The sequence below is a fragment of the Lates calcarifer genome, linkage group LG21 (genome assembly GCF_001640805.2).
Source record: "Lates calcarifer isolate ASB-BC8 linkage group LG21, TLL_Latcal_v3, whole genome shotgun sequence".
Classification (NCBI taxonomy): Eukaryota; Metazoa; Chordata; class Actinopteri; family Centropomidae; genus Lates; species Lates calcarifer.
In genome coordinates, this window is record NC_066853.1 from 5,001 (window position 1) to 21,670 (window position 16,670).

The 16,670-nt window shown below is 42.2% G+C and overlaps 1 protein-coding gene across 2 annotated transcripts; it reads right to left on the bottom strand.

Annotated features, from left to right (window-relative positions):
* Positions 1-3,864: 3,864 nt before the first annotated feature.
* Positions 3,865-16,544, bottom strand: nyap2a (neuronal tyrosine-phosphorylated phosphoinositide-3-kinase adaptor 2a). Of its 2 annotated transcripts, none has more exons than XM_018704978.2 (7): positions 15,034-16,542; positions 12,339-12,555; positions 11,594-11,907; positions 10,252-11,322; positions 9,362-9,484; positions 8,928-9,040; positions 3,865-7,019 (listed from the first exon to the last, which is right to left on the bottom strand). In XM_018704978.2, the coding sequence occupies exons 2-7, from the start codon at positions 12,539-12,541 to the stop codon at positions 6,798-6,800; spliced, it is 2,046 nt and encodes a 681-aa protein (XP_018560494.1). In that variant the 5' UTR covers positions 12,542-12,555; positions 15,034-16,542; the 3' UTR covers positions 3,865-6,797. The 2 variants fall into 2 exon arrangements, with proteins under 2 accessions (XP_018560494.1, XP_050921581.1); XM_051065624.1 differs by lacking the exon at positions 3,865-7,019 and adding an exon at positions 7,392-8,809 and having other exon boundaries at positions 15,034-16,544.
* Positions 16,545-16,670: the final 126 nt, after the last annotated feature.

Below are 16,670 nucleotides of genomic sequence, written 5' to 3' on the forward strand. Positions count from 1 at the left end.
TTCAGAGTGGGAGGAGAGGCCAGGCCTGGGTGGCACCTGACGTCCGCCGCCACCGCCGCACCCTCTTGCCCGCTGGACTTAGAGTCAGAGTGCTGAACCACCGAAGCAGACAGCACCCTGGAGCGTCGGAAGACCCGGGCCCTGGTAGTCAACCCCCCAGTGGGGAGAGGACAATCGTCTTCTCTGCGCTCGACCAGAGCTGTGACTGACCCCGGAGGGGCCAATCCAAGGACCTCACTAAACCATCAAATTGGTAGTAGTGACGGGTGGTGCGTACAAAGGGCAGGGACTTAATCGACGCAAGTTTATGACCCGCGCATACTAGGAATTCCTCGTTCATGGGAAATAATTGCAATCCCTAGTCCCTATCACAAGTGGGGTTCAGCAGGTTACCCACGCCTCTCAGCAAAGGGTAGACACACACTGATCAACTCAGGTGTGGTGCACATGCAGTCCCAGACATCTAAGGGCATCACAGACCTGTTATTGCTCAATCTCATGTGGCTGAATGCCACTTGTCCATCTAAGAAGTTTGACGCCAACCGCACGGGGCCGCATAACTAGTTAGCATGCCGGAGTCTCATTCGTTATCAGAATTAACCAGACAAATCACTCCACCAACTAAGAACAACCATGCACCACCATCCGCAGAATCGAGAAAGAGCTATCAATCTGTCAATCCTTTCCGTGTCCAGGCCGGGTGAGGTTTCCCGTGTTGAGTCAAATTAAGCCGCAGGCTCCACTCCTGGTGGTGCCCTTCCATCAAGGATGGAAGCTTTGCAACCATACTCCCCCCAGAACCCAAAGACTTTGGTTTCCCGGACACTGCCTGGCAGGTCATGGGAATAATGCCACCGGATAGGGTTAGGGTTAGGGTTATTCCATTATTCCTAGCAGTGGTATTCAGATGACCAGACCTGCTTTGAACACACTAATTTTTTCAAAGTAAACGCTTCAGACCCCATGGGACACTCAGCTAAGAGCATCAAGGGGACGCTGAGATGCAGGGGCTGGGACAGACGGTAGCTCACCTTGCGGCGGACCATCAGCTCGATCCCGAGATCCAACTATGAGCTTTTTAACTGCAGCAACTTTAAGATACGCTATTGGAGCTGGAATTACCATGGCTGCTGGCACCAGACTTGTCCTCCAATTGATCCTTGTTAAAGGATTTAAAGTGTACTCATTCCAATTACAGGGTTTCAAAATAGTCCTGTATTGGTATTATTCATCACTACCCCTGAGTCAGGAGTAGGTAATTTGCACGCCTGCTGCCTTCCTTGAATGTGGTAGCCATTTCTCAGGCTCCCTCTCTGGAATTGAACCCTGATTCCCCGTTACCCATGATAACCATGGTAGGCACAGAAAGTACCATCGAAAGTTAATAGGGCAGACATTCAAATGAGACGTCACCGCCACTGGGGCCAGCGATCGGCTCGAGGTTATCTAGAGTCACCAAAGTGGCCGGGGCACCCTGAGAGGCACCCTGTATGGGTTTTGGGTCTGATAAATGCACGCATTCCCAGAGGTCAGCGCTTGTTGGCATGTATTAGCTCTAGAATGGCCACAGTTATCCAAGTAACATGAGAGCGATCAAAGGAACCATAACTGATTTAATGAGCCATTCGCAGTTTCACTGTACCGGCCGTGTTTAGTTAGACTTGCATGGCTTAATCTTTGAGACAGGCATATGCTACTGGCAGGATCAACCAGGTAGCCCCCCCTCAGATGTGGGGCAGACACGGAGGGTGGCATGGCGACACGCCCGCCCACCTGCCCGCCCGCCTCTGTGCTCTCGGGTGGTGCAGTGGCCTCCCGGAGCCGCCTGGGATTTTTATTTCTGCAGTAAGCGGAGATCAGATGTCAGTCATTCAGTATGTCACAGCCAGAGGTTGTGCTACACTTTTTCGTTCTCTGTCATTTTGACTGACAGGGTCATAAAAATCCCGTCATAATCTATTTTTACCGGTCACTTAAATTTTTAAAATTATAATAATGACATATTCAGTTGCATTTAATTTTAATTCATTGTTAATTAATATTCAGTCCAAACAAGCTGAACAAATAATCCACACCGTGGACAAACACATCAAGCAGAGAAATGTGTAACTTTTTCTCCGCAGTGACAAAAACAACTGACTGTGTGGCTGCAGTAGTTACATATGAACAATGAATAATGAAATATGAACAGTTCACCTGTGGCCTAAACGCACAGTCTCACACCTTCCTCCTGGTCCACATGGACTTGAATCGCGTGCCCGCTTGCGCGTAATCAAATGTCTCAAGTGGGACTGCTGCAGAGGATATTGTCATGAGGTTTTGGACTTTTTCCTCAGACAGACAACTTCTCATGGCTGTTTTGATGTTGTTCTGGAGACTGAATCCGCGCTCTGCTGCCACACTGGAAACTGGAATTACAAGCGCCACTTGAGCCAAAGCTTTGAAATCAGGGAACATTTCTCCAAGTGAGGTGATAAGAAGTCGGCAAGACTCTCTGAACGAGGGGTTCTCCTGATCCTGCAAGCATCCGCTTCAGCGGTAGGAAATCCCGCAACATGCGCTCCTTCTGCACCAGTGGATCAGCTGCACTGGGTATAGGGGAATTCTTGTAGTATGTGTATGTTATTAAGAGTGGTGACATATGCACTGACTTGACGCACAGCCGTGGAGGCATCACGCACAGCAAGCGCTGTCCTGTACGCACCACAGTGAATGTTTACGAGGAAGGGACAGTCATTCTGGCGCAACTGCTGTGCTACTCCGGCCTTTCGACCCACCATCACATTGGCTCCGTCACTTCCAAGTCCAACAACCCGAGCCATAGCAACCCCACGGCCAGACAGCACATCTTTTATTTTTGCTGTGATGCATTCAGCAGTGCCAGAGGGAATTGCATAATTGCCAATAAACGCAGTTTCAGGTTCCCCTTTCTGTTGAAGTGTCAGGTATGTGATTAGCATTTTCTCCACTGTAATATTAGTGGTTTCATCTACTATTATTCCAACATATCTGCTGTTGGCGATGTGGTCATCAATATCACTGGATGATGGTCTCCACTAAGGCCTCCTCCATCTGACTGACTGTCTCATGGTGGGTGTATGTGTGTGCACTGTTAAGGTTTGGACAGCCGGCAGACTGTAAGAGATTTATCAGGTCAGGATACAGGTGGCTCGGGGTGTTTGTTTTAGCCATATGTAGCACAACTTTAAGTTGTGTTTTTAATGCCTCTTTGCAGCCAACCTGTGATTTCTCCACATGCTTTATCATAGCCACACTCTGGTTGAGCACCCTTAAAGCCTCAAGGTGGCTGTGGCTACTTTTGTGGTCAGTTAATGCTGATTTCTGTATGTTCGTGCATCCCCGGACAAATCCGTTGCTCATATTCACTTTTTTACATATGTCGCAGAACATTTTTCCACTCTCCCTCCTCAGCCAGGAGAACTCCTGCTCCAACTGATAATGATATGGTGCACGTGAGGAAAGACTGGGGGACGGCAGGGCTGATTAGAGAAGTAGGAACAGGTGAGAAGAAATACTGGAGGGAAAATCACACAAAGACAAGAAGAAAAACCAGAACTGACACAATGAGGACAGTAACTCCAAAATAAAACAGGAAACAAAACAAAAAAACAACACAAAGTTCAGGGAGTGTCGAAGGGACAGATCATGAAAGTTTGTAAACATATGTAAAAGGCAGAGTAAATCCACAGAGGTCTGTTAGTGGCTGAATTAATGAATTCATGTGTGGTCAGTGACTGGTTTTGTCCTGACTGTGGGAAGAGTTTAAGTGGAGTCATCCACCCATTATCTTCATTGTTTATCTTTTATGGTTGCTTGGAGCTGGAAAAAAACAGACTGAACACAGTTTAATAAAATCCATATTTACTGTATTTCTGTCATCATGTCCCATAAAGATGAAAACAGAGTCACAACAAACAGATTTTTTGTTTTTTTCTCTCAGATTCAATGATAATAAAGACTTGTCTGTTTCTCACAGTGCAAACACGTCAACATATTTACACCTGTGCACAGGTGAAGGTAAAGGTGAGACATTTCCTGTAGACCTTGTGGTGTCCACACTGTCATGAAACTGAAAATACTTTCAGTCAGAAGAGATGAAGACAAGAGGAGGATGCTGACACAAACTGATGATGATGATTTGTGTTCAGTTTTATTTTCTAATTGAAAATTTTCACTCATTTTCCATCAAACATCACTTAATAAACAACATTAGTGTTCATGATCAAAGTTTTAAAAACGAACATTAACAATAAAACATGTTGTTTCTGGTTTCTCCAGTTGTGTCGTTTAATCTGTCATTGTTTGTAACACTTTGAAATTAGGAACAGTTTAGGAAAAATTTCTTAAATGTAAGAAGGTTCCTACGAAAGACGTTAAAATTACCTGGAACAGGTGCTGAACTCCGTCCACAGTATTTTATTACGTTGACTGACTGACTGCTGTATAATGATGATCGATCTCTATGTATTGACTGATATAATAAATTTGATCTGACACATTTTACATTAAATATGAAAATGATGTTTGTTAATGATTTTGTTGCATCATCACCTCCTCTGTTTTTCCTGTTCAACAGCTGAAACTGTTGATTTTAATCAGAAGAAATAAAAACTTTTTCTTTGATTGGTCCACACAAACAGTCCTCACTGCACGAATGAATGTCTAAATAATATCTTATTGATCATCAGTCTGAGGAGTAATAACATCTGATCAGTGTGAAGGCTTTATAAACTGCTGTTCATGTCAACTGTTTGTATGAATTTAAATTTCAGAAACTGAGATCACAGCTGATCTCACATTTAATGAGACAACAAACAAAAATCAACTTCATCACAACTGTGGGATCAACTCTTATTGATCACATGATCAGACTGTGTATTGAGTGTATTGAACTCTGTTTAAGTGTGTGTGGCTTTAGACTGATTTACATTAATCACTTAGGTTTCACCATCATATTCCAGAATGCTTTGCTGTAGTCTTATGTTACCTTTGATTTGACATCATGCTTATCAATCAGCTTTCATATAATCATTAATACAGTCCATTCATCAAGGTATCTCTGCAAACATCCATCAATCATCCACTGTCCCGAAAAGACAGACTGTCACACCTGAACTTCAGGTGACCTCCACCTGACCTTCATCTAACATTCAGGTGACCATCAGGTTGAAAACAAAGGTTCCTCTGCTGCTTTAAAAAGGTGAGTTAACTGAACTAAATTTCAATAATTACTTTAAGGTCATGTCATGACTAAATTCACCAGATATCTCACTTCAGTGAAACTGAAGATATTAAGTTGAATCAACAACACCTCAGTCTCATTATTTATATTACATTCACATTTTTCATTTGTAAAAAGCAGATGCTGTATTTGACATTAAACTCTTCCAGTTGTTGGGTTAGAGTTAGGGTTACAGACAGTGTGTGTGTTTGGTTGTGTATTATTTATTTCATAAAATGTAATGTGACTTTTGTTGTGATATGGCGCTATATAAATAAAATTGAATTGAATTGAATTGAATTAATGTGACTTGTAAACATCTTTGACATGATGTCAGCTGGACTCGTCTACAATCATCAGACATTTCAATTGGACATTTGATTCAATGAACACACACACTGACTAATGAAATGATGACAGTAACACAGCGTTAAACACCTAACAACTAACTTTTAAATGGAGCTGCACTGCACTTAAAGTGGAATAATCAGGATTTTATTTTGAGTTAAATGCAGTCTGTGTTTCAGGGACAGTGGAAAAGACCAAACAAACCAACTCATTAAAATATTCTCATTTTAAAATAGTGCCTTTTTCTTCATAATAAAAGTTTTTTTTTAATATAAAAACATTGCCACTGTTTTTTCTTCCACACAAAGACAAGTGTCACAGATTTAATTTAAATATAAAAACGTTTGACGACAGATTCAGGTCGTTTTTTCACACAGAAGACTTTATAAATATTTTTCTCTTTTTACAGCGTTCTGCTACAGACTGTCAGATTTAAAAAAAAAACATCTGAATCTTTTACAATGGTGAGATAGAAAAATAAGAGTAGAAAGACATACCTGCTACACCTGTATGGCCACACCTCCCTGCACTCTGATTGGACAGCAGGACAACACCTGCACCTGTGTGTATGTGTGCTGATTGTTGCTGTTGGCTGAAATATTTCAGTGATTTTCATATTTAGAGAATTTTCAACTTGCTGAGCTGATTTTCTCACATCATTTATCTGACAGTGTCTCCAACTTTGGATCTACATTCATCAAACAGTTTGTAAGATTTGTTTGATTCACAGTTTTTAAAAAGACAAATATTAAAATACAAACTGCCACATTCAGATACATGATTAATGCATTCATTGATTAGCTGACAGTTTATTGAAGTGGATTTATTTGAAATATAAATGTTTCTAGACACGTTGATAAAATTGTGAATCTTGTGGATATTTGGTTGATATTTCTTCCATATTTGTTTTTCTTTAATGAGAGTATAAACTAAAACTCACACTCTCATGACTGTTGATTTCAAATTTGATTTTGTATATAGATTTTTTAACAGTAGTAAGTTCTAACAGAGGGAGTGAACTGGTATCTTGTCACTTTGATCAAACTTTATTGACTCCTGATGCAATCAATCAAACAATGAGAGAAAATCAGCAAGAAACGATATGTGTTTTTAAATCAGTGTGGTGGGTGTGACCTGATGGCTGTTTCATTATTATCATCATCATCATCATCAGTGTTTCTGTGGTGGTCTGTGTTGTATCCGTCTTTCAGATGGCGGTGTCCCAGAACACCGTGGTGGTCTGTCCTGTGGCGGTGGGCGGGGCTGAATATGGCGGTGGTTGTTTCCTCTTCCAGCTGGGCAGGATGGGCATACTGTCCTGTTTACACAGATTCTTCTCTGGCCGCTGACGAGCTTTGATCTCTCGACACAAAACTCTTTTTTTCTCGATCATCTCCATCATGGTGGCGTCTCCGCAGAGCCACGGCATCTGGAGACGAAGAACAGCTCAGCATCAACACTGTCCATAACCACTTCCTGTGTTCATCACTATTTGAATCTCTGTGTTTATTTTGTGATTGGAGTCTGTTTGTGTTGTTACTGATGAGGAGAGTTAAAGACTTTAACTTTTAAATAGTTTGATTAAAAATTATTTACATTATTTATACAGTTGTAAAATTAAAGATGAAAAGACAACATTTCTAAACCTTTTACAAACTACATTAAAATAGTTTTAGTTTATATGTTATATAAACATATATATATATATATATATATATATATATATATATATATATATATATATATAATATAAACATATATAGAAAGAGTTATGAAATGTAATCTATTGATTTATGTCCATGGCACATTTCATGACTGTTTCACCAAACTACAGTGAGACCAGGTTGGAGACAGTTAGACAGACAAACAGACAGAGAGACACAGACAGAGAGACAGACAGGACGTCACACTAAAGTTTATTTTCATTCATGTCGTCAGTTCAATGTCTCCACACTGATTTTATCAAGATTTGAATTATTCCACGTGTGTTTGACAAACACTTCAGGTAACGTTCATTCGCCTGCAGTAACAGATTAGAAAAAGATTTTCATCAGATTATAGAAGCTTAAATTTATCATATTCACTAAAGTTAAGCCTGATGTTTTAATTCTGAATTTGGTGAAATGTCAGAGCTTCATCAGCAAATATATACACACAACATTACAGATTTTATTCACATCATCACGATCAAAGATCATTAAAAAAGTTCTCTGAAACTGAATGAATTATCTATAAAATGTAAAGTTTGTCAGTTGATGGGGGCACGGTTAATATTTAATGAGGCGGGGCTATAAAGAGCTGAGGAGAAACCAGAACTTCCAGGTTCTGTTCCAGAAGTAACCTCATTCAAAATAAAATGGTTACACGTCTGTAATAACAGTGGGACAGAAAGGAGTCAGAGTTGGATTTGGATCAAACCAAGTTCTAATTAGTACCTGCACTGCAGCACTTTCATTTATTCATGGGAGCTGTAGTTTCTTCTTTGTACAAAGGTCTCAGTTTCTTAGAGTAGAATGATAGAACAACAGAAATTCACCCTTGACTTGATCTTAAATCAGCTGCTGCAGGGAACAGTGATTTGTCTCGGGATATGGAGAAAAAATGTCCAGAGAAAACTTTTCATAAAGATCAATTATAAATATACCAAAATGAGACTGAACTGAGATAAGCCAGTAGAACAGAAGGAAGCTGGATTGAGGGGTCAAGACTTCAGCTCTCTATAGGTTAGTGGGGTGGAGTTAATGGGCAGGGTTAAATCTGAGCTGGGCGGGGCAATATATTGTTTTGAAGTGTTTTGCTGTGAGTTCAGCCAGTGTTAGTATTCATTTAATGATCTTTCAATGTTACGCTAATGTTAGTTTAGTGTTACTTTTATGTTGGTTTTCTGTCGGTTTTATGTTAGTATCAATATTGACACTGTGTTAGTATAATAGTATAATAGCAGTAAGTGTTACTAGTCTATTTAGTATGTAAGTGCACATTAATGTTAATGTCATGTTGACATAAAATACAAAAACACTTATTTTAAACACCAAATATTTTACACAAAAGTAAAATTTTAAAAATGTCCTTTAACAAAGTAAAAATAAACAACTTTTTAAATGTGTTTACTTGTTTACATATTTCATGTTTACAATTCAGATGTCAGTCAGCTGATGGATGGAAGCTTCTGTCCGTCTGTAAAATGTTTTACGCTCTGTTGTTCACTGAGGTTCAATCCTGTGTGAAATACAAAGTTTCTATTTATAATAAATCTGGTGCTTATCATTGTGCTAAGACAATGGATCTAAATAAACAGACAGACAGTAGACAGGTAAAGGGTGTTTTACAGGTGTACCTGGCTGAGGGCAGGATGATGCGTTTCATGCAGGTGACGCTGTGGTGTCCCACCAGGTGAAGGAACTCCTGACGTTGAGGCTGAACGGCCGAGTTTACAAACAGACTTTGATTCTGCAGACAAAATAATTGAATAATCAATGAACACAGACATGGAAAAGACACCTGCAGTTCACCTGTATTTCACCTGCTATTCACCTGATGTTCACCTGATGTTCACCTGTTGTTCACCTAATGTTCACCTGTTGTTCACCTGTTGTTCACCTAATGTTCACCTGTTGTTCGCCTGATGTCTGAAACCCTCTAGAAACCAGTCAGTGTAGAGATGACTACAGTAAGGAGACACAGACTTAACATGGCTGCAGACGTTTGCCTAAGATTTCACATTAAAACCTTACCTCCTCTGTACATCCCTGTTTTTGTTGCTTTACTCACCTCCTCCTCCTCCAGACAGCATCATGGTGGGGCTGACTGATGACCTCCCCATCCTACTGGAGCCTGGACTGGATTGTGAATCTCTGTCTTTGCTGTCATGTCTGGGCAGAGACCTGCAGTCTCCTACAGAGATACAACAAAGATAGCAAGGACACAATAATAACCTTCTGGGTCATTTAATAGTCACAAGACCTCAAACAAAGTGTGTGTTGTACCTCGTTTCTCTCCTTCAGGAAATAGTAGTTATAGTCATAACATTCTTTTATTTCTTACCCTCTAACCTGAGCCTTTGTTTTGTGAATGTTGTGCTACAGTCTGGTTGTAGATCTACAGCAGAAACTTTCATGTTTAGTTCTTACAGTGAGTCCACAGACTCAAAAAATGGAAATGGAAATACTTCACTGTCTGCATGAATAGAGACAATTTGAAAACCTGCTATGTGATACTGTGTCATGTGATTGTGTAGCAGTCAGAATCACGTTAATTCAGCTTTTTACATCTCTCATACTTTCTTTTATATTGTACGTTGTCATTGGTTCTTTATTATTTAAAATAAGTTTTATCTTCTTAGTTCTTTGTCTCTGAGATTCTTTGACTTATATATTGGTCGTTTGGTGAGGTCTTGTGACAAATAAATGACCCAGAAGGTTTTATTGTGTCCTTGCTGTCTTTGTTGTTGGGGGCATGATAACCCATACTTCATGTGTTGTACCGAGTGAATCAACTGAAAGGGAACTACTGAAGGATCAAGAAATAAAATTATGGTGGAGGTCACACTGAACCTGGGAGGCAGCGCTATCTGAGAAGACGACTTCCAGGAACAAGAAATGTTAATGTGACAGAGTATGGTTCTAAACTTCTTTAATTGTGATTCAGCTGTGAGTTCTTACCTTCACCCTCCCTGCTCTTCCTGCTCCCTGAGCCTCTCTTCACTACCTGTCTACCTGAAGTGAACAGGTTGTTGAGTTCGTCCAATGGGCTTGTTGGAGTCTGAGACCTCATTGACACGTTCTGCATGGAGCCATGGGTGGAGGAGGAGTTACTGAGTTTAGCTCCACCCTCCCCTGCTCTGTGTGAAGATGATGAAGATGAGGATGAAGAGCGAGGCATACTTCCTCCAGCCATCAAAGCGTCATATGGCGGCGGCCTCTTCAGGCTCAGAGGGGTAAGAGAGCGCCCCATACTGACTGGAGACGGACATGCTGATTGGCTGCGGGGGTAACCATGACCACCATGGACAGACCCAGATGACTTGTACAGGTTGGAGGGGAGAGGTGGAGCTGACGAGCGGCCAGAGGATGTGATGGTGTGTGTGGAGGGCAAGTCTCTGTCTTTATCCCGGTCTCTGTCCCGGTCTCGATCCCGGTCTCGGTCTCGTTCTTTGCGGTGGTGAGTGGAGCTCTGTGGATGTTCACCACCACCTGATTTGCTGTAGGACACGTTTTCTAACATGGGCAGCCGGGTGACATCTAAGGGCGTGAGGGGGGACTCATCAGAGTTGGGGGAGCACTGAGCGGGGGCAGGGGGGAAGACAAGCAGCGGCGGGCGGTGAGTTAGGAGATTGGGGAAAGGCGGAGGGATATCGCAGAGAGATCCGCGGGACCAGGCTTCAGGATCCATGATGGCAGAGTGAGAGTCCTGCAGGAAGTCCTCCAACATCGGGTACTTCATCTCCTCATACACTGACTCACTCTGCTCGTCCTCCGCCGCTTCCTGACCTTTCAACTCTCGCAGGATGTTTCCCACCATCTCAATATAAACTGGCTCATCGTCGTCTGTGTCTCTGGACGCCGGACTCTGACTCTGGGATGATGATTTATCCCAACGCAAGGAAGACTTCTTGTTACCATGGTTATGGATGTAGGACTCATCGAAGGAGGTGCTGAGCTGAGTGTTTGGGTTCCTCTTCGGTTTAGGTGGAGGCATCTTCTTGTAGTCCTCAGTGTAGAGAGGGCATCGAGCTGCAGACAGACAGACAGACAGATGGACAGAGAGACAGGGAGCACGTTGAAACCTGAAAACATTGAACAGCATCACTTCCTCTGTAACATCCTGCTACATTCACACTCGTAACCACCAAAGTAACAGACAACATTTATCTGTCACTTCCAACACAAAATGACAAACTTTCAAATCAAATTATGAGGATGAAGTCATTTCCTCTTTTTAACGTTTCTATTTCCACACATCTTTAATAAAATGGGGGTCTGGCAAACTCAGAGGTGTCCTTACCCTCTGCCTGCTCCACCATGTCTTTGGTCTCTTGGTGGTCTCTCCTGGTGACTCCTGAGCCTCCATTCACCGTCTCAGAGCTGCTGCTCAATTTGGTGTTGGGGTCTCTCTTCGGTTTGGGTGGGGGTTGTTTTCTGTTGTGGTTGGAGTCATCGTCTCCTCCGCCCACCGAGTGGAGAGACTGGGATCGGACAGTGAAGCCCTGGCTCGGGGGGGGCAGGCGATCCTGGGGTGCTGGCATTGTCATAAAACCCATCCGGAAATGTTTGCCGGAGTATGCCCCATCTGTTGCCATGGCAACATCTTCACCAATCCTGGGCGGACCAGTGGAAAGATGCATTACTCCAATCATATGATCATCACCCAATCAACTTTCTAAAATACGCACAAACTCCATGTTGACATCAAAACCCAAAGCTAATCTGATTTAGAGTTTAGAGCACACGTCCTCCCACAGTCCAGAGGCGGGCAAGTTAACTGGTGACTGTAGATGTGAATGTGAGTGTGAATGGTTGTTTGTCCCTATTTGTCTCATCCAGCTGGGATTTGAAGTAGTATAGATAATAAATGGATGAATGGATGGATGTCCACACAAATCACAAACACAATCCTTTCACAGAACTTGTTCTGTCAGAGTGAGCAGGCCTACATTTCAAAATAAAATTTGTTGAAAGGAAACAGTTTGAGAGTTGTGTCAGCAAAATTATCTTATTTGTAAAGTTTTATGTGTTTTTGTATTCTCTACCTCTTGATGGCTTCTTCCTGCCGTCTCTTCTTCTGGTGTTTTTCCTGCAGGTAGGTCCAGTTGGTCTGGTTACGAATGCGGTCACTCTCTCTGGCAATGTCCGAGGCATTTTGGATTACCAGACCATCATATGTTCGAAGCCCACTGTCCTCCACGTACTGAAAAAACCTCCTGAAGGAAGATGCCTCCTCCTGAGACGTCATGATTTCCCAAAGACCTGAGAAGAGAAGATCAGAGAGGACCAGGTGAAGTTCAGTGATTACAGCTTGTCTCAATGTGAGTCTGAACACACTATAAACTGTAAACCATCTCAGAACTCATCATTAGTCTGATGGAAACACCCTCATATGGCACAGTGGCATAAATCTTTATTGTCTCTTTACCATAACCTTCGTCACATACACATCTGGAAAACTTTGTTTTAATTGAATTGTCAGAAACCATAAAGATGATTGAATGACAAAACAATATATAAATAAGACGAACATGAGCAGAGAAACCAGAAATACACAGGAACCAAACAACACTAGAAACACAAGACAGATCAAATCAGTAATTTCAAACAAGGAATGGAAAAGACATCCTGAACACAAGAGAAAATGCAAATTTACAACAGAAACAACAAAAGAGGAATGACTCAGGCAGCAGATCATGACACATGGACAGTTGATGTTGAGATTCAGCTTCAGATTCATTCAAGTCCAGTCCAGATCACCTGAAAAGGTCTCACTCTCAGAATGCATTTCACATCAGACAGCGGTGACAGTGGAGAATCTCAGTCAGACTCAGAGCTGCAGTTAGTTTATTAAAATAAAACCTGTTGTGAATTTTAGTCAGGTGTTTTCTGACGTGACGAGCTGTAATGTCTAAAGTTGAGAGGATGTGAGTCTGTATCCAGGAAGACCTGGTCTGTCTTCAAAGAGACGTGTGATTAGTCATTGGTCATGTGACTGGACAGTCTTCTGTTCGAACATAAAGACTCTGTCATTGAAAATCATATTTTATTTCTGGTGTCAACAGAATGAAAAATGTTTCCTGTGTCACTTCAGCTGAAGTGACAACAGTCTAGACTGGTTTGGACTGAATCATACTGGTTTCTAATCTGTCACTGATTTCACTTTAAAAGCAGCCAATGGATTCTTGTTCTTTTCTCTCATCATTTCCTGTTTTCTTCAGTTCTTCATTCATTTCAACACAGTGATATGATCTCTCTCTCTCTCTTTATCTCCCTCCCTCTCTCTCACTCTCTGTTGTGTCTCAGTGTCTCTCTATCGTTCCCCTCCCCCACCTTTCTGTCTCTCAGCTTCCCTCTAAAAATGGATCAGGGAGTCAGCCAGTGGTAACCTAGCAACAGCAGCATCTCTCAGAGGAGTATGATGTAATGCTTCCTCACGATAGAGGAGGAAGAAAAGGAGAAGGAGGAGGGGAGGAAAGAAGGAGAGGAAACAAGGAGAGGAAACACACCCTGGACATAACCTCTACAGAACCATGTAAACCAGCTCTACAGAACCATGTAAACCAACACTACAGAACCATGTACCAGCTCTACAGAACTATGTAAACTAACTCTACAGAACCCAGTAAATCAGTGCTACAGAACCATGTAAACCAGCTCTATCAGACACAGGATCAGTTTCTTTCCTTATAACTCTTGTTTTCTCAGTTATTACTCTCTGCTTGTGCAAAGAGTCATAAATCAGAGTTTCATTCCCATACATGATGCACATTATTGTTGTTTGCACTGAATCAACATTGTTTGTCTTCTATTTAATCTGTATATTATATATTATATATTGTGTATTGTCTGTGTATTTTCTGTATAAAGATTAATCGACAGCTGGAACCAAAATCTTTGTGTGTGTTAAATTTGGTCTGTAAATCTGATTCTGATTCTGAAACAGACAGGAAGCAAGAGGAGGAACCGAGGAGAGGAACCAAGTTTGTTTCAAACATTTGATTTGATCCAGATTTTATTTAATTTATTGAAAATATTTGTTTTGTTGTTTTATTTTTTATTCAAAGATAAAAGAGAATGAGAATGAGAAAAATGATCTTGACCATTGACCCCGAAATGTAATTCCCTCCTCTGTCACAGTCACACCTGTCAGTCATTTGTTCTGACCAATCAGGTCGTCTCATCACTAACTCAGTTGTAATCATCTAAAAACATCAGGTTTGTTCTGATGTCAAACAGCTTCATCAATAATATTGATCAGATTGAATGGGCAGCCATGTTAGAGCATGTTTAATGCAGTGCCACTTCCTGTTTGACCTCTGACCTTCTGTTCTGGAGGATTATTAAAAACATTTCAGGCAGATTTATCTGTCCTTACCTTTGTTTACCTTCAAGCTGAAAGCAACTCTTTCATAATAAGAGCCTTGTTTTAAATAAAGTGGAATATTCCTTTAATCTGTAACTTCGCTCCCTGGTCTGATTCAAGATGGCGGCCACATGAAACTGAAGCTGCTGATTTCAACAAAAACAGGGTGTGAAGGAGCCAGATCTTATTTGAACAGACTTTATTGACAGTGTCAGTGATCACAACAGCAACTCAACGACAAACAGATTAACATTTTTCACAGGCAGAGAGAAATAGGAGGCGAGAACGATGGAGTCAACGGACAGACGAATAAAACCAGAAAAATCAAACATGACTCAAACATGTCAGAATGAAGCAGCTGAGATGAGGCTTACCGGAGGATCAGAGAGGACTCAGACTCCATCCATCCCTCCTTCACTGTCTCCTTCCCTCCTTCACTGTCTCCCTCCCTCCCTCTGTCCTCTCTGTGCAGAAACAAAGATGGAGTGATGAAGCTTCCTGTCGTCCTCACAGATCTCTGCAGCTCAGAGGAAACGACTCACTGCAGCAACGTTAATCCACATCCACCCTTCAACACTTCTGTCCTCCTGTCCTCCCTCTCCTCCCTCTCCTCCTCTCTTCCTCTCTTCCGTCCTGTGGTCATATATCCTCTTGGCTGTAAGAATCACACACACACTCACACACCCTCACACTCTTCAGTCGCACACACACACATCCCCAACGACAGTCTCCACAAGAAACGAGAGGATGAAACCACGGCAACCTGGCAGCATCCTCACCCTGCTGACTCCTCCCCCTGCTGCTAAGAAGGGGGGAGGGGAGAGGGGGAGAGAGGGGGAGAGAGGGAGAAAATGAAATGTCACAAGTTCTTTTCTTTGGTTTTTCATTTCTGGTTTTGTCAGAAAAGGAGCAGCCATGTTGCTCTTCCTGTGTGAACAGATGTGTGCAGCTGTTTGTTCTCCTCCTTCATCCCCTCCATGATGATGATGATGATGACAACATTAGCTGCCATGACGTCACATGATGTTTTATCACAGTGACATCATGTGATGACACAGCTCCTGATGCTCGGATAGACTTTTTGTTGCAGAGAGAATTTTCACCACTAGAGGCAGGAAGTGTCCAGATCGTGAAACAAACACAAAATAAAAGTCCTGATGAAATCAGAGTCGACAGAGACGGTCCAGCTGTGTCGAGACCTGTCAGCCTCTCCGGTACAGGGATTTCTCTCTCCTTCAGAGTCTCCCCCCGAGTCTCCAGCTGACCTCCCCCTTCAGAGGACGAGTCACTCGGGTCCAGAACTTCCTCAGAGTGTTGCTTCTGTCCTTGGTTCAGCCCCCCCCCCAGGTCATCTGATGGTTTGTCAGATGGAGTCCTTCTCCTCAACCTTTGACCCTGAACTCCTCCTCACACCTGTCTGATGCTTCAGGACTCACCTGAGCTGCTCCAGTTGGAAACCCTCAGAGTCCTCCTCAGTCCAGCTCAGGAACGTGGTTCCTCTCAGTGACCCCCCCAGCTGTGGATTCTTCCTCTCTGTTGGTCATGTCTGTCTCAGAGATGACCCACTTATATATTTCCTCTCCTTCTTTCCTTTCCTTGTCTCCTGCCTTCTCCCTCACGTGCCTTCCTCTCTCCTTGTGTGTGTGACATCAGCATGACATCGTCCTGTATGTATCCAATGACGTGTCGTCTCTATGATCACGTGACGGGCTGTGAGCTCTGGTGAGGTTACATAATTCAAGATTGAGTTTGATGTTAAATGATTTCAGAACAGCTGTTTGTTCCTTTATTCTAAAGATTAAAAACTAAGATTCAGCCTCTTTGTTTCATTTTCAGATCTGCAGCAAAAATCCAAAAATCTCTACTGTGAAGGACCTTTCTTCTATTATTCTATTAACAACCATGTCCATGATCTGATCCTCATTGTTACTGATGTTTCCTTAATGAACACTGTGTCATCATGTACAACACAGAGATAGATGTCATACTGAAGCAGCTGCCTCGTTTATGT